This window comes from Rhamphochromis longiceps, linkage group LG19 (genome assembly GCF_057381845.1).
Source record: "Rhamphochromis longiceps isolate RC_006_pf linkage group LG19, R_longiceps_female_GT1.1, whole genome shotgun sequence".
Taxonomy (NCBI): domain Eukaryota; kingdom Metazoa; phylum Chordata; class Actinopteri; order Cichliformes; family Cichlidae; genus Rhamphochromis; species Rhamphochromis longiceps.
The window spans coordinates 17074924-17096552 of NC_140575.1; the positions used below are offsets into that span (position 1 = coordinate 17074924).

The 21629-nt window shown below is 40.6% G+C and overlaps 1 protein-coding gene across 1 annotated transcript in view; it reads right to left on the reverse strand.

The window, feature by feature from the left end:
- The window catches only part of alk (ALK receptor tyrosine kinase), a 120640-nt gene that overhangs the window by 45069 nt on the left and 53942 nt on the right, over positions 1-21629 (reverse strand). The window contains exons 4-8 of the mRNA XM_085392233.1: positions 16237-16371; positions 15216-15319; positions 12932-13104; positions 9823-9917; positions 3344-3460 (exon numbers count right to left, since the gene is read on the reverse strand). Of these exons, the coding sequence (XP_085248359.1) occupies positions 3344-3460; positions 9823-9917; positions 12932-13104; positions 15216-15319; positions 16237-16371 (624 nt within the window). The remainder of the gene's footprint in view (positions 1-3343; positions 3461-9822; positions 9918-12931; positions 13105-15215; positions 15320-16236; positions 16372-21629) is intronic.

The window sequence follows — 21629 nt, forward strand, 5'->3', positions numbered from 1 at the left end:
TTAAATGTTTTTGCTTTTGCAGTGCTGTGTAAAAGTCTTGAGCCACATATTCTCCTTCTAGGGAGACAGTTTTTTAAAGTGGCCTTGAGCAGTAGTTCTTGAAACTTTCTGAAGGTTTTTCAAGGTTTTTCAGTCCATTGCTTGTACCTGAATGTTTTCACAGAAACGTTTTTTCTTTGAGGTGGAGGGTTAGGCCATGTTGACCTGTGAATCATTCAAGCATAAAAAGAGGCCTGTGTATTTTTAGGCACTTTGTTACCAGAAGCCTCTCCAAACATCATTTTTTTCCTCTGTGAAAAAATGCCTAAAAAACATATGTTTGTACCAACAAGGTGATAACTAAAGAGCTATTAGCTAAAAACATGACAAACAGCAGATGAACAGAATCTGAAAGTCGTGTTCTTATGAAACAGATTAATAAAACCTAGCAAGACCTGACATGGGACCACAGTAATGCATCTGGCCCTTCACTTGATCCATCCACTGCTCACTGAAGCCTCATCAGAATTGGTCTGAGTGGAAATGTGGCTAAGAACTGGGCTGAAAATCAGTGGCAAAGGGTGTTCTGGAGTGATGAATCCAAATGTAAAATTTTGGTTGTAATCACCATTAATATGTACAACAAGTAAGTGAGTGCCTACAGCCAATTGTAAAACTACTCAGTCATCCATGAAGACCATTTAAAGAAATAAGAAGAAAAGCTAAGAGCCTAAGAGCTCAGGCTGTACTGAAGAATAAAGCTGGCCGCACTAATTATTAACTTTCAAGCTTGTTAGCTTGTTAACAAAGTGGTGTACATGTGAGAAGTGGAACGAAAATCATACATGACTCCAAACATTTTTTTACAAATAAATAACTGTAAAGTGGGGTGTGCGTAATAATTCAGCCCCCTGAGTCAATACTTTGTAGAACCACCTTTTGCTGCAATTCCAGCTGCCAGTCTTTTAGGGTCTGTCTCTACCAGCTTTGCACATCTACAGACTGAAATCCTTGCCCATTCTTCTTTGCAAAACAGCTCCAGCTCAGTCAGATTAGATGGACAGCGTTTGTGAACAGCAGTTTTCAAATCTTGCTACGGATTCTCGATTGGATTTAGATCTGGACTTTGACTGATTGGATTTAGATCTGGACTTTGACTGGGCCATTCTAACACATGGATACGTTTTGTTTTAAACCATTCCATTGTTGCGCTGGCTTTATGCTTAGGGTCGTTGTCCTGCTAGAAGGGGAACCTCCGCCCCAGTCTCAAGTCTTTTGCAGACTCCAAGAGGTTTTCTTCCAAGATTGCCCTGTATTTGGCTCCATCCATCTTCCCATCAACTCTGACCATCTTCCCTGTCCCTGCTGAAGAGAAGCACCCCCAGAGCATGATGCTGCCACCATCATATTTGACATTTGGGATGGTGTGTTCAGAGTGATGTGCAGTGTTAGTTTTCCGCCACACATAGCGTTTTGCATTTTGGCAAAAGTTCCATTTTGGTCTCATCTGACCAGAGCACCTTCTTCCTGTTTGCTGTGTCCCCCACATGGCTTGTGGCAAACTGCAAACGGAACTTCTTATCTCTGTATAAGGACTCTGTATCTCATTGTACAACTGTATAGTGACAATAAAGGCATTCTATTCTATTCTATTCTATTATGGTTTTCTGTTAACAATGGCTTTCTTCTTGCCACTCTTCCATAAAGGCCAACTTTGTGCAGTGCACAACTAATAGTTGTCCTATGGACAGATTCCCCCCACCTGAGCTGTAGATCTCTGCAGCTCGTCCAGAGTCACCATGGGCCTCTTGGCTGCATTTCTGATCAGCGCTCTCCTTGTTCGGCCTGTGAGTTTAGGTGGACGGCCTTGTCTTGGTAGGTTTACAGTTGTGCCATACTCCTTCCATTTCTGAATGATCGCTTGAACAGTGCTCCGTGGGATGTTCAAGGCCTGGGAAATCTTTTTTGTAGCCTAAGCCTGCTTTAAATTTCTCAATAACTTTATGCCTGACCAGTCTGGTGTGTTCTTTGGACTTCATGGTGTTGTTGCTCCCAATATTCTCTTAGACAACCTCTGAGGCCGTCACAGAGCAGCTGTATTTGTACTGACATTAGATTACACACAGGTGCACTCTATTTAGTCATTAGCACTCATCAGGCAATGTTACAAAGGTTACTCTTTTTTCACCTCTGCGTTATTTGCTTCTAAACTGCTTTTCTTGAGAATCTATATAAAGAAATTATCATCGTGATTAAGGCTAGTGGAAAGTTTTCTAAATACAGTGCTCCACTTTTAAATCTGAAACATTCTTCCACAAACTTAAAGACATCTAATTTAAATGTATTTACATGAATAAAAAGAGGGTCAAAAAAGTATGTCACACTTATTATCCAAGCAAATGTCTGCCCACAGTGTGTTAGTGTGAGTTGTCTAACCGGTTTCAAATACAAGATGAGTCTATATACACTACAAAATTGATTTGCTGGCTTTAACTGCATATGAATGCTATAACAGCCTTTTATGCCTCATGGGAGAGAAAACAAGATATAGATGAATCCAATTACAGTCCTAGAGTGAGAGAATGCAGCTCATACCAATCGTGTTTGGACTGGAAAAACACCTCACATGTATTTAAAATTCATATGAAGTGTTTTGTATTCACGCTTGGTAGAAATAATTTCAGAATACAAAAGGTACCCATTCAAATAGAGGGAACATGTTCTTCACAAACAATTTTCCATCCTGTGTTTCTCCAAAGTCAAACTGCCTGATAACTTTCAGCAGAAAAACCTCAACTACTTCAGCGTGTCTCAAAGTACTTCAAAGCTTCTAGCTGAAGAAATGTGTTTCAGAACAGGTATGATATGAAAGTAACTCCAAGTTATGACTTTAAATATAGAAATTGAATCTCTTGCTTGTCTTTAACCTTTTGAAGCACAGAAGTGAGAGAGTGTGAGGTGGAAAATGTCAAGCCTGTGTAACCGACTCCATTGACATTCTCAGGAGACAAATTGGCGGATTTTACACTTCAAAACTGCCCGTCCTGCTCCATTTAATGCCAAAGGAGAGCTCTGCAGCACTCGCTCAAATGTGGATGTGGGACACACCAGTAGGGGGCACACTTACTTTGTTGCAGTCCATGCCTTGTGCCAGGCTGAGGCTTAGCACGTGTGGGGTAAGAGGGAATCAGTATTAAATGCGAGAAGCAGGGGTCTGTGTGAGTTTGATGTAGGAGGAAAAAGAAGAGAAGTGAAGAAAAAGAGACAGAAGGAGATGGAGACAGCTCTCCTGTACAGTGAAACTGCATCTGACCTGACCATCGCTCACTTTCAGCTGAATGGTAGCAATCAAACTTGCACTTACAGTAATCTGTGGTGGGGAAGATCATCGGTGGGCTCCTAATGGAAGGGGGCGGAGTCCTGATAGTTGGTCTAAACGGCAGCCCGGGTGTGGTTACCACCGGTGGAAACTCGCCATTGGCTGAAATAGAACACAATGGATTTATTGAGAAGGCTCTGTGTTGTCACACTTCATCTGCAGCAACAAAAAATAAATAAAAATCCTGTTGCTCTTATACTGAAGAAAAGTAAAAAAGAAAAGAAAAGAAAAAAAAGGCACAGTAACTGCAAACCTCTTGCTGGCACAGAAATGCAGACCCACCAGCAGGGGTCATTCTTTCATTTGTACCACCATTGGCCATACAGGAGGAGACGAATGCATAACAAGCGAGCCCCACTCCATCTCTGCCTGCCTCTGTCCTACTGTAGATGGGTAAGCACATTCAGTCTGGGTATTTTGTAGCAATCCATCAAGCCTCTGGCCTCACTGCATTCCCAGGACTGAGATCATAAACCTGTTGGTACCTTGATCTCTTCTGCCTCAAATTCAAACCCAGAATTAAGTCTTGAAGGCAAAACTCCCACAGATAAGGGCTCGAGACAGAGAGCAGGGACTGTTTTTTCTCCCAAAGATGTTAAAGTAAGGTAGAATTTTAACTACTAAAATGATTGGATGTTAACCTTAAAAAAAGCATGTACCCCCGTCCCCATTCTCGGGTTTTCAATAGAGGTGGAGCTCCTATTGTTGTTTGACTGAATCCATGTTTTCTGATTAGGTCCATTCACTGCAATCAGTGGTACAAAAGACTGGTGTTAAAGAAATCTGTGTAGGCACCAAGAACAATCGATGTAATGCTGTCAACCGAACGTAACGCAATTCATTTACGTAATGAGAAATTCCTGGAATGATTAAAACAAATAATGTCCAACAACATCCTGCAGGACAATGCAGTGAAATCTAAAATTCAAATAGTCATTACAGAAGAGACTGCAGAGCATGCACTGGCACGAGCAAAGGTTTCACTTTATTTCAAAAGCCAGCTACGTTTCAGCTCGTACATTTGTGGCTTGAGTTCCTTTTCCAAGGAGAGGCCATGCTTCTGTTGGAGAGTTCTGCCCAGCATCTCATTTCTTTGATATACCGTTGTGCAGAATAAAACCCTCAGAGGTTTGTTACTACATGACCCCTGTGGTTTGATGTGAATGCACAGGACTCTTGTACAACTGAGATTATTTTCCAAAAATGTCAGATAAGCTTTGCTGAGATCTGTTGCTCCGATAATGCTGCCGTCACGCAACTGTACGACAACAAATAAGGGGGCGGGTTCAGATCTCGACAGCCTGCTGTTGTGCTAGCCCTGCTTCGGATATGTCACTTTACAGCAAAGGTGCACACATGCCACACAGAGACGTCAGGCTTCCCACTCGGCTTTAAAACAAAAGAAACTGTTGCAGTTTGAGCTACACAGCCAAACACTGGCAGGTTTATTTTAACACTTTCAATGTGCTCAGTGTAGATACTTGAAGCATGCAAACAATAAATCATAAATGATGCTCTTCTGTGCATATGACCTGCATATGAAGTTCTATTTTTGGTTTGCATATCGAACAGAGAGGATGATTACATGGTTACAGGGTCTATTTGCATTTCATACAGCGAGAGAAAAGAGAAGGTTTGTAGCTGCAGACTGGCCTGTCTTGCTCACCAGCAGAATGGCACACAGTTTGTTTGTACTGTAGCTGCCTGATAGTCTCTATAGGGCTGCCCTGAATGGCAAACAGCAGCAAAGGATGATTTAGAGGTTCATGAGAATTTCTCTCTCCATCTTTGCTTTTCTGAGCCACGAGTAGTACTGGAGTAAAAGCCTGCAGCTCCATATAACACTGGAAACCCACCAATGAGTCAGTGCTGTTTTCAAGATGCTGGAAAAGACGTGAATAAGAAGCTCAAATCCAACTACAACTTCACTAATTGTGACGAGCCAATAAGCTCCCCACATCGTGTCGTTCGCCTCCATGGTGAAAACAAATCAGGCCTGCTCTCTTCGTTGTCATTATGTCAGTGTCGGGGGACAAAAACAACACTTTTCATCTTTATCTCTGTAATCATTTTACCACAACAACATTCCCTCTTCTCCTCTCTGGCTCCCCTGTCACTTCAGGCTGAAGGCTCACCATTTATGACAATATGGCAGGGGACTCCCTCAACAGCTGAAAGGTTTAGAAAGCTACTATGTGCCAGAGTTGCATCTGGTCAGGAAAAAAACCTGCTCGCTTTAACTCAGAGCAAACATCTTGACCTAAATGTTCTGTACACTTGAGCCGCAGCTTCATCTGAGTTCCTCTGGGTAATATGTATTATTAAAAGTTGGGCTTTAAATATACACCAAAGCTCTGTACTGAATCAGATAGCTTTGGTCTTGACTGAAAATGCCTCGCGGTAAAAGAATCTTGTAATTTTTGTCTTCAAAGCTTAAAAACCCTCAACACTGCTTTCTTAAAATCAGCCAGCATAAAAATCAATAGCTCATTCCCTAGCCCTGTAATCCTCAAATTAATATGACTGTCCAACTCTTCGCTGCTTGGGAGCTTTGATACGGATAGAGTTTATGTGCAGATTTGATGGATCACAGCAAGCAAGTCACTGCAATGTGTTTGATTGTGAGGGTAAGAAAAAGAAAACCTACACACCAGTGAAAGATTCTTAGAAGTGTTGCGGCACACGAGCTCAGGAACTTCTTATATTTTCAACAAAGTTGCTAATAAAGCTCACAGCATTGTTATTCTCAGCATGGTAACATGCCGCTGCAGAACTAAGGAACACACGGAGCTGCTGCACACAGCATTGGTATGCCGCTGGAGCAAGAGAAAGACTCAGCAGGTCCACCACGGAGCAGCATGAACCACAGGGCAAGGCAACAGCCAGCGTGGCTGTCACTGTTCATTAGCAGGGTGCCGTAAGCTACCTGAAGCTCACCAGAGGCCAGCCACAGAGAGAGGGTGGGGGGGTTCACCTTGTTACCTCCCAAGCACAAGCTCAAAATATCTCCAGATTGTGATAGCTCTCAGAAGTATCCACACAGACTGATCATGTTGACAGTCAGTTTCTGACGATATGGAGACTAAATCTCGTACACGTTGTCTCAAATGCTGCCCAAAAATACAAATTTTTTTCCATTTATTTCTCTGTTTACTTGTGCATGCCATATCTAAACCTTTGCTGTGAATGTTGATTGATCCGCTGCTGCAAAAATAAGAGAATAAAGCTGCTGATAAACCCGGACCTGGCCACACATGGAATGAATAAACAACACATTCTCATCTGAACGTGTCAAATAGTGCCCTTCTGTTATGATTTTCTGCTGCCACAGAGATACGACAAGCACCGGTAATCCGTGTTTGGAAGGTGGAGTGAGTCACAAGCTATCTGCCAAAAGATTGAAGTTCATGTCCTGTAGCAGAGCTTTATTTTTTTTTTTTATTCCACTGCTTCCTTATTTGCTTCTTACTTTCACTCTCACTTTCTGGTAAGGTTTAGGGTTAGTAGATTAAGGAAAAGATCAGGATTTGGGGTACTGTCACAACACGACTTCAAGTAAGCCTCCATATGTAAAAGTTGGAAGTGAGATCTACACCACTGATCAAATATGGCATATTTGATGTCTAGGGAATGAAAAAGGATTTCAACTGGCACCACATGCCGTCGCTCTGAATGCATCGGGAGACTGTAGAACGTTAGCACTTGCTGGTACATGCTGTGTCATGTTTATTAACACAGACATGTGCAAGTGATAATTGCTAAAATGAACAAATTTCTGTAGTCCCTTGATACCCAAGTTACATGACAGCTACAGCCAATAAAGACATCAGTACAAAACTGGTGATTCAGCTTTCAGAACAACAATTTAACTTCATCTTTTGCAGAGGTAAACGTTTGGAGAAGTGCTATTATGACTATTCAGCGAAGTCAAGGACCGGGTACTGAGGAGGCACACTCTAATGTTTGGGGATCTCTATAGAAGCAGCTGCTTCCTCCTGTTAATGCATCTGAGTGCGTGGGAAAAGAAATTATGGCACATGCCAGAGAGAAAAGGATGAACTTCCTGCGCTGTCTAACCCAATAAACTAATTTATTGATTCTGCTGAGGATAAAATGATAAAAATGACAGTCTGGTCCAACACCTGAAGGGCAATGGATGCATCATCAAGCGCACATGCTTGCCAAACTATACATCACACAAAAGCCTGTAGAAATGTAGGAAAGAGGCCACGGGTGGCTGATCCTCTGCATAATGTGTTCGCACTATGTTTTCTCACCGAAACACATTACAAGGCTAAGCCTTCCCGTTCAGGAATCCATCATGCTAATCAGTCACTGGGATCACTCCTGGAAATCACATCTTTTGCTGAGCTTCAGCATCTCCCATCAACCAGCCTGATTGATAGGCGATAAAAAGTGACTGTGTCAAGTATAGCAGTAGGTAATAGATACTGGGTCCAGATTAAGAACTTGCCATCTGAGAAGTGAGTGCAACAGGAATGAGTGATCCTTCAGCACTGCCACACCAGTGCCTCTGCTCTGGAGGACATAACACGCAAATTGTTGTGCAAATATCTGCTGGAAAACGTAATCTCTTTAAATAAAGAGTCCGTGATCCAGAAAGCCTGTACGGCACAGGGTGAAGGTGACAAAAGCTCCAGCCTGGATCAACAACAATTTCTCAATTATATACACCAGATAAAGCTACGCTATCTGAATACATTTCAGAGTAACGGCAGTAGTGTTGAGATTATATCTCAATTTGATGAAAAAAATTAATCATCTAACGGTGATACAGCACAGAGTCTGTGTGCCATTCACATTTATTTTTTCTTTTACATTTGGATGAAAAGTGCTCCTTAAATAACATGCTTCGGTAGCTCACGCAATAACTGAATAATTTTCAACATTTTATCTTTCATTGCGTTGTTGTAATTGTATCAAAGTCATAACACTTTTGCATTACTCGTTAATTTCATTTTTGTTTCCAATTCAGTTTAGTTTACAGAGTGGGTTTGCTTGTTTCATTTTGTTATTTTATTATTGTTGAATCAAGAACATTATTAGTTCAGGTGTGATCCCAGATCATCAGCTGTTCTCAAAACCTGATCGTCTGATACAGTTCTATTAACGGGGTATAAAGAGAAGGCTGTTTAAGTTTCTTTAGCCTGCTCTACCCTGCAAGCCGCTATGCAACCCACCTCCACTACAATTCCTCCTTTTAGGCAGTTTCACTAGATCAGTGGCATATCTGTTGTCCCTGATGCCTGCGCACTTCAGTGTTGCCTCCAGCTTTCCAGCCGTGCACGGAAGATCCCAGAGGCGAGCCATGCTGCCAAATATAAATTACTGCAGATGCTAACATCAATCTCTTGTTGACTTCAGTGGTCCTGAACTAAATGGTTTTTTTCCCCACACCTAGTTTTTGACTTTTCAGTGGCTATAGCAATCATGTGTGATGCCACAAAAAGCTTTAAATTGGCCAGTGTTATAATCCACCAACTATCACGAGATATCAAATTAAACTCAGGGAAAACAAACAACTGTCTGCCTGTGGGTACCACTCATGCCCTTGTCATTTTTGTTGTTGTTTTTTTGCCCAGGGTGAAGGCACTGTTATATTTAAATAAAGTTCACATCGTCAGAGCTATATTCAGGCAAAGGATGCTCTCACACATTACTATTCAAGTCACAGTTCAAACTGGTTCCTTCTGATAGGCACAGATGGAAGGAGGCACTGAACTCCTAACCTTTCATTCTCATTTTTACATGGTTGTCATCTCACTCGTGTTTTTATACTGATAAACCATCTCAATTATGACACAAAAATATCTGGAAAGGTGACGGAAAGCTTGACCTTTATAAGCGAGCAGTGTGACATTGGAACATAAGCCCTCATGAATCAGCAAGCACCAGTTCTGACATTTCAAGACACGTACGAGGTTCTCAAAGAAAGTGATTTAAGGAATTTACTATTACATATAATTTCCATAGAGATCTGTCAGTCTGTCTAAAGGGAAAGCAGCAGTACATTTAACGGAGAGAGCAACAGAGCAGGAATCTTTACTGAGAAGTCCAAAATAGGTCTCACGAAAAGTCTTATGCAAGCATATAGCGTGCCATATTATGGGTAGGAATGAATAAATAATGAAAAAGTAAATCCTTGATGAATTCTTCCAAAGGTTTAAATTGATGCTCACTTAAATCTCCTGTCTGTGAAACGTGAACATGAGGCTGACCTGTATTGATTATTAATTGAATTGCCTTGGGTAACTTCAACTGTTTACTTAAGTTTCGCTGAAGTAGAAATTCTTTTTTAACTTTTTATCCTCCCCAGTGTTTCCTCTTTGTACATGTCATGGCCAATCAATCAAGCAATCAGTCAAACAATTTCTATAATCCAGCCACAGCCTGATACGTAATTACGAAAAAAGGAAGGAGTAATGCTTTTTAAAAACACTCACATGCCAAGAAGCAGTCCATGCTGAAAGAGACGTTGTCCACAGAAATGGCAGAACCGGGTCCAGGTCCATTTTCAGTGCTGAAATAGAGAAAGAACCTGTGGAGAGGCAGAGGAGTTTTAACATCTCACAACCTGTGAATAGTGAGACAGCTTCTGTCTGAAACAATGAGAGAGATAATTTATTGTGTTTTAAGAAAACTCCCACTGAGAATTGGCCTTTGAGAGTGTGCATTGTGTGTCACAAGGTTTGCTATTTAACAGACGAAAAAAAAGGGCAGTTTGACTTTTACAAAGATTAAACTCATTGACATGGTTATAGTTAAACATATATAAGAGAAGCGCTTTAATCGCAAACCTTCAAAGTGACACTTTTTCAAGGCTTTTGTTTTTCCAGATGTTAGGAGAAAAAACTGATCTCACATCTGTATGGTAAAGAGAAGAAGTTGGATCAAAGCCTGTATGTAACCACCATGATGTCACCCACTGACTCGGAAACTGTTGTTTATTGGAGTCAGAATCTACCATATTTTGATGAAATGATGGAGCGCTAATGTATGAGCTAAACTGAGAAAGCTTGAACCTCATACCCTCTTATTATCCCAACAGATCACTTCGCTTTCAGACCGAAGAGTTACTTATACTTCCAAGAGTTTTCAAAAGTAGAATGGGACGCTGAGTCTTCAGTCCGTAGGCCCTCTACTACAAAACCAGCTCCCAGTTTAGATTTTGAAGACAGACACTGACTCTACTTTAAAGTTAGGATTAAAACTTAAAATTTATAATTACGCCTGGATCAAGTGACCTTGAGTCACCCCTTAGTTGTGATACAACAGGCCTAGGCGTTGCTGAGCTTCCCATGATGCACTGAGTGATTCTTCTTTGCTCATCTCTTTTCACTCCCTGTGTTTATACACACACTTCTGCATTAATCATTACCAGTTATTGCATTTTAACTCTGTCTCTCCTTTAATTTGCCCGTTGTCTTGTTTCTCTCTGTCATCTCTCTTTTCTCTCATCTCCAGCCAGTCACAGGAGATGGCTGTCCCTCCCTGAGTGTGGTTCTGCTGAAGGTTTCTTGCTGTTAAATGGGAGGTTTTCCTTTTTACTGGCACCCGGAGTGCTCACTCATACAGGGTTTTGTGGCACATGCACAGACTGTATGGCTACATTTTAGAATTATCAGTTATCTATTCATTTATTTTTGTAACAGATAACTCAGAATAGTGCTAACTAACACCCATCCTCTCAACCTCTTATCAAATTTAGGGTCAAGGCGGCCAATTTATGATCACTTATGAACCTAAGATTCATATTGGACTGTTGTGAATAAGCTTTAGTCCCTGGAGAAAACCCACAGAACCCACAGAAAACCCATCCATATGTAAAGCCCACTTTGATCTTATATTGGCCAGACCAGTAAAACTCCCCTTCTGTTGGTGTAAAGAAGTTTATATACACACAAGAAAAAGAAGGGCAATTTCAACAGCATTTCTCAGTTTTTCAACATGATAAAGGAATGCTCGTTTACTAAATGAAAGAAATCTGTCCGCAAAACTCTCTGGACTTAAATAATAAGAGATCAATGTGTGTTTTGCAGAATATCCTTTAATTATAAAACAGAACGTTTTTGTTCTCTCGCAGAAAGATCCCTTTAAAATATAAACTTCTATAGTACAGTAAAAAACTAGAACTTATCTGCAATTTAATTGCTATGTTACCTAATTACTTTGGTGTAGTTTGAATGGCAATGGGAGAAGTCTTTTTCAGTAGAAAAAGCAATTAAACTTTTAAAAATACACTTAGAAGTCCAAAATTGGTGCCCTAAATCACATCTTCCAGTGGGCAAGATTGGAGTCTGCATCAGGCCAATTCTGGATCTCTGGCCTTATGTTTGATACCCCTGGTTTATAAGTTAAATATCAAATCGAGAAAATATTGACAGGGAACTAAGAGCCATTTCATAACATGTTTATCTGCGAGTATTAAAGAAGGTTTGATGGTGGATTTTGACCCCAGATCTACTGTTTCCTTCCTGAGTCTTCATGCCAAGTCAAACTAACCATATCCTGGCTCTGAGCAGAGCAATATCATTCCTGTGATCTAACTCTGCTGGAATATAGTGAATAAGTGCATTTGCTGATTGGTGCAGCAATGGCAGTTGCATAACCTGTAATAGGTAAGAGTTCTATAAATCAAGAAACAGTCACCGCTTGGTCCCGTTCAGTCAGCTGAGGTTTGTGTCACTGTGATTTATTTGGGGTTTTGTTCAGTACATTACACCATGCCAGCCCACATGTTCTGCATGTTCTTTACTTTCTGCTATACCCTGACTTCTGCCTGCACTTTAAGCTGTGTTTCTGATTCTATTTAAGCTCTACAAAGGTCAATGTGCAAAGTCTGGCAGGTTCACCTCGTGGTTACGGACATGACATTCTAATTAAGAGCACAAGCACAGCTGACTACATAACCCAGGAATCAAAAATTAATCACTCACAGGGGAGCAGGATTATCCAAGCTTGAATGGCAAAGAAACCCCCAGTCAGGCAAACAGAGATGAAATACCGTATCTGGAGTTTCTTGTGTGTGTGATTTTTTTCTTACTTTTTTCTATTTTTTTATTTATTTCTCTCTTCAGTGAGGGGAAATCAGGGCCGTAGCTAATTGGAAGGCATAGCGAGTGGAGAGAGCCTTGTGTATTGATTTATCTATTTTTCATCACAGACAAGTGGAATAAAGAGTGGATATTTTGTACAAGCGTACATATGGCAGGTCCATTGTATAAGACTGGGGTCCCTATGGGATTCATTAGTTTTATGAAACTGAGAGGAAATGTTCCCAGAAAATGGAATGAAAATGCTGAAAATCTGCATTTATAAGGAAGAACTTCTCTATCATGTTTCTTAAGACTTCTTTTGCAGCGGGAGCGCTTTAGTATTTGTGTGAGCATGTCAGAGGTTTGTTGGGATCAGAGTCGGATGACTGACGATGACTGCTCTTAAACACTTCAAAGTGGAACTGTCAGTTTGATGCCTTCAGACAGTCCAAACACGTTGCCTCGATATAATCACAGCTGCCTGACATGCGGTGAAACAGGCAAGCACTTGTCATACCAGTCTGCCAGCCCGTAAAGGGGAAGTGCGACGAGTTTCCAGCCTCTTTCAGATTTGGATTGAGTGGCTGAATGCCAGAGTTGGCGCGGCTTGTCGGGGCCTGTGCTGTTCTCCACGATCCACAGAGACAGCGCCCCCTTCTGGAAGTTCGTGAAGCACAGCCAGAATCGCACCTGTGAAAGTAGGATGGGATTTGAAATGATCACTGTGCACTACAGGTTAAAACAGAGCTGCACTGATGATTTCTGAGACATATAGCGAGTGTTAGTATAAATATAACTATAAATACACCAGCAACTTTAACGTCCTTTGAGCATTTTAGAATTGAAGGAAACCAGCCAAATGTGTTATCAGTCAAGGGGGAATGCATTTAAAATTGCACTGAGATTAATCAGTAACAGCCATCTGTTCACTTCTAATTATTCTAAGATTAATAGAATTCAATCAGGATTATAATTTGAGTTATTTTGCAGCCTGCATGCTTCATCACATATCAGCCGAACATTGTCTTTTCCAGGAGGGATATGCTGGGTCTAAACCTGCTGAAAATTAAACAACACACAGGCTGTCACGAGAATTGAACAGCAAAAGCAAGTCTCAGGATGTGACCACGTCCCTCTCCAGCGTTTCTTGAAGCCAAGAACATAATTCTTGTTTCACCATTTAAGTGGAACAGATGCTGGCTTAAGCCTGATGACTAAATTCAACACTTTTAGGATGAATGCTTGGATTGTGCCAGTGGATGGCAGGTTTTGGTTCTTATCAACTGAGAGACCACATGGTGAACATTTAAACATCAAGATTACAGGCGCCGCACCGTGAACACTGGGAATAACATGAAAGTGAAAGTGGCCTGTAGCTAATACCCAAAGCTAATATCCTCAACAAAGTTGTCCAAGAGCGGACAGGCCAGGCTGAACAGCACCGGTTCAGTGTAGAGAGACAGATTTAGAGCGTTAATCTGGAATCATTGCTAATCTTTGGCTGCGCGCCAAGAAGCTGTGAGCAGCGGCGCATCACGGCCTGCATTGCTCTCCACAAACCTAAGACACCTCTGATGTGCACCTTAAGAAGCAGCAACATCACTTTTGTTGTTTTGTTTTTCTTGTTTTCCTTCCCGTCTTTTTTTCTCCTCCATCGAGTTTTTCCTCTGTGTTTTTCTTCTAAAGTTGCGCTAACTTGTTCTCTTGTTTTACGACCTTTCTGACCTTTTAATCAGCTCAGCATATCCAACTTAACTTCCTCCATGTGCACAAAAGGTCAAAGGTCGCTGTGCTGAGAAATATTAATATCTGACTAATCAAAGATGCAGCAGCATCAATCAAGATGTCAAGTACAGAAGTTTTTTTTTTTTTACCTGGAGACCTGCTCTGTGCATATCACGATCTTAATAATGCATCACTTGCGATATGTGTGAACCTGTGACTGACGAGGTCAGCCTCACTGTCTCTCAGGGTCTCACAGGAAATACAGATGGCTCAGTGCTAACCAGCTGTCGTGGCTGGTTACTGCTTGGTTTCTAAAGATGTTACTGGGATCATATTCAAGACATAAAGTAAGTCAAGGTTATATGCTGATTCAAAAACATAAAAATGCTATTTAAGTTGTGTGTATGTATCCATGACCGCTTATGTTAATGAGAGTGTGGGGAGTGAATTGGAGGGCGGGATGGGGTGGGGTGGGTTGCTTTTAACCATGTAAAGCACTTTGTGCTACATTTCTGTATGAAAAGTGCTTTATAAATAAAGATTGATTGATTGATTGAACTCATCTTACATTTTCAAAGTAAAAAGAGCCTTACATTGTGTAATATGTATTAGCTGGAATTAGCTGCCTAACAAATCCATAACAAGTGTACTGACCTGCTAAAACTTAAACTGCAAACATTAGCATATCTGCCGTGTATCATGCTTAAAGATAAAGTGTATATCATCAGGTAAGTATTGCATCATGGAGAGTTAAAGAGCTAACAATGACAGCATTCTTGTTCTCTTTTTAAAAAAAATTATTTTGGGGTTAAAATTCAGCTTTGCACTATTTCAAGCTGCTTTTAAAACAAATCGGGTGGACACACTCCAACCAAGTCCCGGGCTTTTACCTGCTGATAAAGTCTAGGGGCAGCTGTCCTTTCAGCTGAGATATGGATGATTATCAACTAGAAACAAAGCCACATTTTTTTAAAGAATCACAGCAGTTGTTGGTAGTTTGTAACATTTGCCCTTGGTTTGTTCTGAATGTGAGACTGGAAAGACAGACCGAGTGAGCAGTATGTGGAGGAACTCACGGTGCACGGAGAGTTTCTTAAAGGAGGAGGAAAGAGAGGACTCCTCAGTAATGCTGAGCCACGCTGACCTTTAGACTGGCCTCCCTCCACAGTGAATGTAGTACCTTTAACACACACACACACATCCATAACAAAGATAAGTGTCAGAAATGTAAAATCTTTTTTTATTTATTTATTTGCCATTTGTCTGCCAGCGAGGTTACTCAAAACCTACCTGGGTGAATTCAATAAAAAAATAATGGAGAAGAGGAACAAAGGAAAAGCTCATAAAACTTTAGGCATTTTCTGGATCACTTTGTTTGTTAGTGCAGGGCAGAGCACTGGCTATACTTGAGATCATTTTAAAGCTCTAAGGGTGGGGATCACAGAGTATTACTTGATAGAATACTGTCATGAAACGTCAACCACAATACTCATGGTATAACAGTACATGTATTGCTAATATTATAACAAAAGGAAGATTGGAATACTGATATTTTGTCTTACAATATCTTAGTGAAAATTTAGAAAGGTGACAATAATAATCTAGTGACAGTTTTGATGGGTTTCCCCTGAATTTTCTCTATTCTGAACTATAACTGATTAAACTAAAGGCTTTAAACTCTCACCCCAAAGGTTACGATCACAGTGTAAAATTACAGTGCTCCATTTATAGTTCCCCCCACACTCTACTGAGAGATCTGCAAATAGTTGAGAACAAAAACAAGCCACACCAAAGCAAGACTTTAAAATTGCATCATGAGACCCACTTGAGTCCCTGCACTGATGATTAACTGGAGTCACAAGAGTCTACATGCTTGAGCTATATCGAGATGGGCTGTGTTTTCCTTCCACGCTCACAAATTCAAGACTCAAATATTCAAAATTAAGATCAAGTGAAAAAAAAAAAGCCCCGATAACTCGTTTGAAGTCAGTTTCAATGAGGTCACACTGCTCAAACTTAAAAGAGCCTGCAAACGAGTCATCTCACAGTTGGATCGGAGCTGTGTTCGTGATGTGATAAAAGCCGTGTCTGAGCTACCTGATGATGGGCAGGTCTGTCTGGTTGCCTTGACTGGTGACTGGAGTCTTTTCCAGGAGAGACCGCGGCCTGTTATTGACTGCCAGCTACACTCGCCCTCTTCAAAAGAGCAGTAGCTGCCATTGAGAAAACGGCCTGGAGAGAGACAGGAAAGAATATATCAGGGGAGGAGAGGCAAAGAAGATAAGAAAAGAGGGGGGCACATAATGACTGGACAGGGCCAGCAGCAGGGTGAAAGAAGAAAGTGAAGTGAACACTGCCAGCCAAATTTTCAAGGAGAAAAAGGACAGGGCTAGGGTGGAGGCTGGCGATCAAGGAGATGAGCGACAGTGAAGGCAGGAAGGTTGAGAGGAGAGAAGCACAAGAGGTGCAGACTAATGGCTCACAGGACTTGATGTGTTGGAGGAAATTAAGACTGAGCTGTGGTGAAGGTGGGCTCTCAGACAGACACTAGAAACAGAAGCAGAAAATGGAAGAGCCCTGATGTGTCCAGAGGGGGAGATGGGAAAGAGTCTGAGGCGAAATGAGAAAGCTGAGATGGTGACATTTCTTTTGGGATGCCAATCAGTTTGAAATTTCACAGAATGGCACGAGCAAAGTGAGTCTGCACATCAATAATACAGTGAAAACGTTGGAATTATTGGATTGTGTAGTGGGTACAACACAAGCCAAGAGAGGAGTGTGTCTCCCTGTTACAGTTTCATAACCAGAGCTCACAATACAGGTGCTTACCAATTACCCTTCTCTGACTGAAACATTTGTGCATACATGAAAGATAACAACTCAATTTACGATGCTATGCTGTGACATATGCTATAATAAATTCCATAATAAGTTAGTAATTTTAATAAAAAATAAATATTTAAGTAAGGCTGACACACCAGTAAGATGTTTACTGAATAAAATGTGTCAAACCCATTATGTAGTCCTGATTAACATAAATGACTGGGAGGCAACAATGTTTGGAGAAATAAATGAACTCTACTATACTGTCCTCAATTTGCATCTCCTGGGTCTTGGTGTTTCTCAAGTCATAGCTCACACTTGTTCGAGTGAGGCCAGACATTATTAGAGTTGGCATTTATCCGGTGCTGTGCAAATTTAAAGTTTGTAAAAGTACAAGCTACAAATGTGATGGTTACCCCACACAGAGAACATCATAACGTCAAGTGACTGGATTAATCTCCCCAAACATCGGTATTATTTAATCAGTATGGATTTTTTTCTCCCTCTCAGTTAATTTTAATTGAACCACGCACTCTATTATACAGATATTTCTGAAGCAAGTTTCCATGGGATTATTTACTTCTCTAAAACTTCCTCAGGCCAGTAAAATGTTTTGAGAAAAATGGTTAATTCTACAATTTTCCATGGTTTTCACTGGCACACGAATCCTTCATAACAAATAAGTGCAAAACTGTTGAGTTCCAAAAGCCATTTCTCGTCTTCTGCTAAAACTGACAGAAAAAATTAGAAACAATTTTTGGTAGAGCAAGTATTTCAACACCTAGTGTTCTATCAAAGGCACATTTTTTAAATTCAATCTTTCATTATCAGGACAATTTTCTTCATCCTGTGCTTCTTTACAGAAAACAGATTTAAAAAATAATAAAGTCAGTGAATCGCTGCAAATGCACCGTAATGACAAGAGTCAATCATACATGCTGTTATAACTTGGCCTTTTTGAGATTCTTAACCTGAAAAGTTTTACTTCTTGGCTAAACAAGGATTTTTTTAAAAAGCTACTCCGTTGGCTTTCAGACTGCATTAACTTACATCAATAAAACAAGCATACTCTGCCAATTTCACCCTTTCTACTTTAACGTTGGGCCGGCAGAAAACTGATTTGACTCTGGCACGTCAGTCTTTCACGAAATCACTCACTTCTTTCGGGTGCAACAAAATGCTCCCGGCTTAATAGACGAATCGCTCGCTGAGTCAGTTCACACCATCAAATGATGCTAAGCCCAAACAAGTCAAACTGAAGTTAGCACCGTCCTCCAAGAAGGACAATGAGATGTCCTTAGATACTTAAAGCACTGCTGAATTTTTAAACAACTTTAGCTCAAAGTTTCAAAGTTTCCTCTATAAGTTTTCTTTATGTTCCTTTCATCCCAAGTTCCTGTCTGCGAGCGCCTATTACCTGTTACAGACTGAGTGATGTGGTACTGCTATGCTTTTGGAAATAACCTCATCCAGATAATGGGAAGGAAAACTGGCTTGAGGAGAGATCATACAGCATGTATTTTTTAGGAAGCAAAACAAGGAGAAAAAATGTCTTTCTTCAAAAACATCAGCTCTGAAATGCTTTTTGTTATTGTAGAAAACACCAAAAGAGCAGTTTTACTTTTAAACACTAACAGCAACAGCAAATTCATGGGGATATTTCCTGTGATGTTTCTAAAGTAAACAAAAAGCTTCTCTGGACTTTGTGGGTAATAAGTATATTTCATGTTCTTGCCTGTCTTGTGATGAGTCAGTCCTTGTTACATAAACGCCTTAGACAGAAAGTCTGTTTATACAAAGGGAAGAGATTTAAACTCATATCATGCTTGCATAGAGGAATCTGTGATGATTTAATCTTTATCAATGTCATTCACTTTATAATGTCACTTTCATTCGAATGTCAACACGACTTCAGTGCTGTCTGTCATGGCAATTTGACAAGAAGACAGTTTATAACAATCTGCACTGATGTTTTTTGGGACACTTGTCAGGTTTTTTTTTGTAGTATAGCAACAAAAGCAAGTGGAGTGCTTTTAAAGCAGCTAATCACTACAGACACAATGCCATGCGAAGGAGTTTTGACCTGGTTGGTGCTAAAAATGCCGCACAAAAAGAAGCACAAATAAAATCTTCCTGTGTCCTTCAGTATGTGAAGCAAAGATGTCTGTGAGTACGAGCAGCGAGAATTTCATCTTATTCCTCTGAGGTGAAACTAAAACTTGATTACTTGACTTCTCCCCATTACACGGAGCCTCTGCATATGCCCGTGAGCAAATTATGAAGGTAACCCGTTGCCAGTGTTGGGGAGTAACAGAATACATGTACCACCGTTACGTATTTAAAATACAAAATATGAGTAACTGTATTCCGTTACAGTTACCGTTTAAAAGGGTGGTATTCAGAATACAGTTACTTTGTTGAAATAAATGGATTACACTGCGGTACTTTCCTGTTTCATTTTGTCGCGGGTGAGGACTGTTTGGGTTTTGTTTGACAGCTACATTCTGTTGTTCCAGGCGGCAGCGTTACGGTTGCCATGGTTACAGGGCGACACTCTCTCTCTCTCTCTGCGACTGTGTGTTTCCTGGGTGAGAGAGCGCCTTTTCGTTGTTGTGCTAAGCTAACAGGCAGAATGCTACAAGCATAGCTCTAAAGAACGTAGCATCATGGGCAGTGTAGTCCGTGTTGCAGAGAGAATGGACTGCCATACACATTATGGGTCTGTGAGCGCGAGGAGGGAGAGAGAAAAAGGGGAGTGGAAAGGTACGAGTTGTCATCGAGGAAAAACGGGAGCTGGAAGCATGTAAATATAATAATAACCACTTCAGCCAAGAAGAGTGCCTGACGAGCCCAGTTGTAAGTAAGCTATTAAGACTCGACTGTACACCGTGTTCGTGTTTTCCTCCGAAAACAACAAGTTCCGTTGGAGCAGTCTTTCAACGCCTCTCTCTGTCTCTCGCAAGAAAAGTTGACCCACACAACAAAGTAAAGCTATTTTTCGGCTACGAGCCGACAGGGACCCCGCCGTATTAGTCAGAGGTCCCTTTACTACGGTTCGGAGTTGCGGACCTTCAGTAATAGTAATAAATCACACAGCAATAGTACATTCACGTTGTTGTAAAAAGCATGATAATATATTAAGTAATCCAAAGTATTCAGAATACGTTACTGTCATTGAGTAACGTAACGGAATACGTTACAGAATACATTTTGGGGCATGTATTCTGTATTCTGTAATGGAATACATTTTAAAAGTAACCTTCCCAACACTGCCCGTTGCTCCTTATCTGACTTTGTGGGCTTCATCGAATTATTACAGGCTACAACATTTTGATTTAATGTCCATCAATGAAACCTCAACTACTGTTAACCAAGTATTTAGGGTTAAGCATCTATATATATATATATATATATATATATATATATATATATATATATATATATGGTTGTCTAATATATCAGCAATGGTTGACTACTGACTCCAATCTTCTATTTTCAGTACGTTGTAGAGAAAGTCATAAAAAAAACCCCACACTTAACTTGAACTTGAGTTTCAATCTGGCTTTTGAGTCTCGACAGCCTGACTGAGATGAATATGATATGTCTAGAGGCCAACAAATGTTTTTAGTTACTTGATCAGAGGGCTGTTTCTGATACATTTGATCACCAAATTCTTTTAACTTTCACATTATATTGGTAAGGTTTTGAACCAGTTTGCCAATTAACTTTCTGGCAGATGGTTCTTTGTACCAACAGATGACTCGCTAAGCACCTTACAAAAATAAATTTTTGTGCCTTTATTTTTCTACCTCTGCCAAAGGAGGTGGGGCTTCTGTGTGTAGTTGCCATTTCTTTGTTTGCCCGTCGGCAGCATTAAGGAAAATACTGTCAGGTTGATTTGCTGTTAGAGAGGTGCAGCACAGGCAAAGGAAAAAATAAATAAATTTCAGAAATCAAAGTTTTGAGCTCTTTTGGGCTCTTCATTCTTAAATGACAGATTAGAGCAACTGTAAATGAAAGTCGAAACAAGATAAGTGATCAGATGTGTTACGGTGTAAGACTCTGGATTGAAATGTGGTGCAAGGTGGGTAGCATGGTGCAAACTTCACTTTCTGGCGAGCCAGGGGACCTGAAACAGTTTACAAAATCATTAGGGTTTAGGTGAGAACAGACACCGTAACAAGCACATTAGTAGCTTCACCTCCATTTTTCTTGGTTACAGTCCCACCCTAATGCATTATTATTCCTTATGAAAAACAACTAGCACTTCACTACGATTATTCTGCCATAAGAATGTGTCTTGAACCCGTTTAAACGATCAACCAGTATTGTTGTTTCTCTTGCGGTGTCATCAACATACACGCTAGGAGAAGAAAAGAAAATTAAAAGAAATCTGTCTTCAATTTTGCAACTTTCTACCGCATCGTGATTGCACCAGACACCTGGTGGGAGGCAACCTGTCTCCAAACATTCACGGTGTGACTCGGACTGATTGGTGAAAGTCTGGAAATAACTGCTGCGTCATTAATAAACACAGAAAGGTTGCCAACATGTTCCAAACTAGCAGAGTCAGCCTGCGCCAGTGAGCGTAATGTATCTCTTTGCAGCAGGGGACTTAAATCAAGTGGTTGCATTCTGCTGAAATATTCTTATGGAAAAACAAAGTG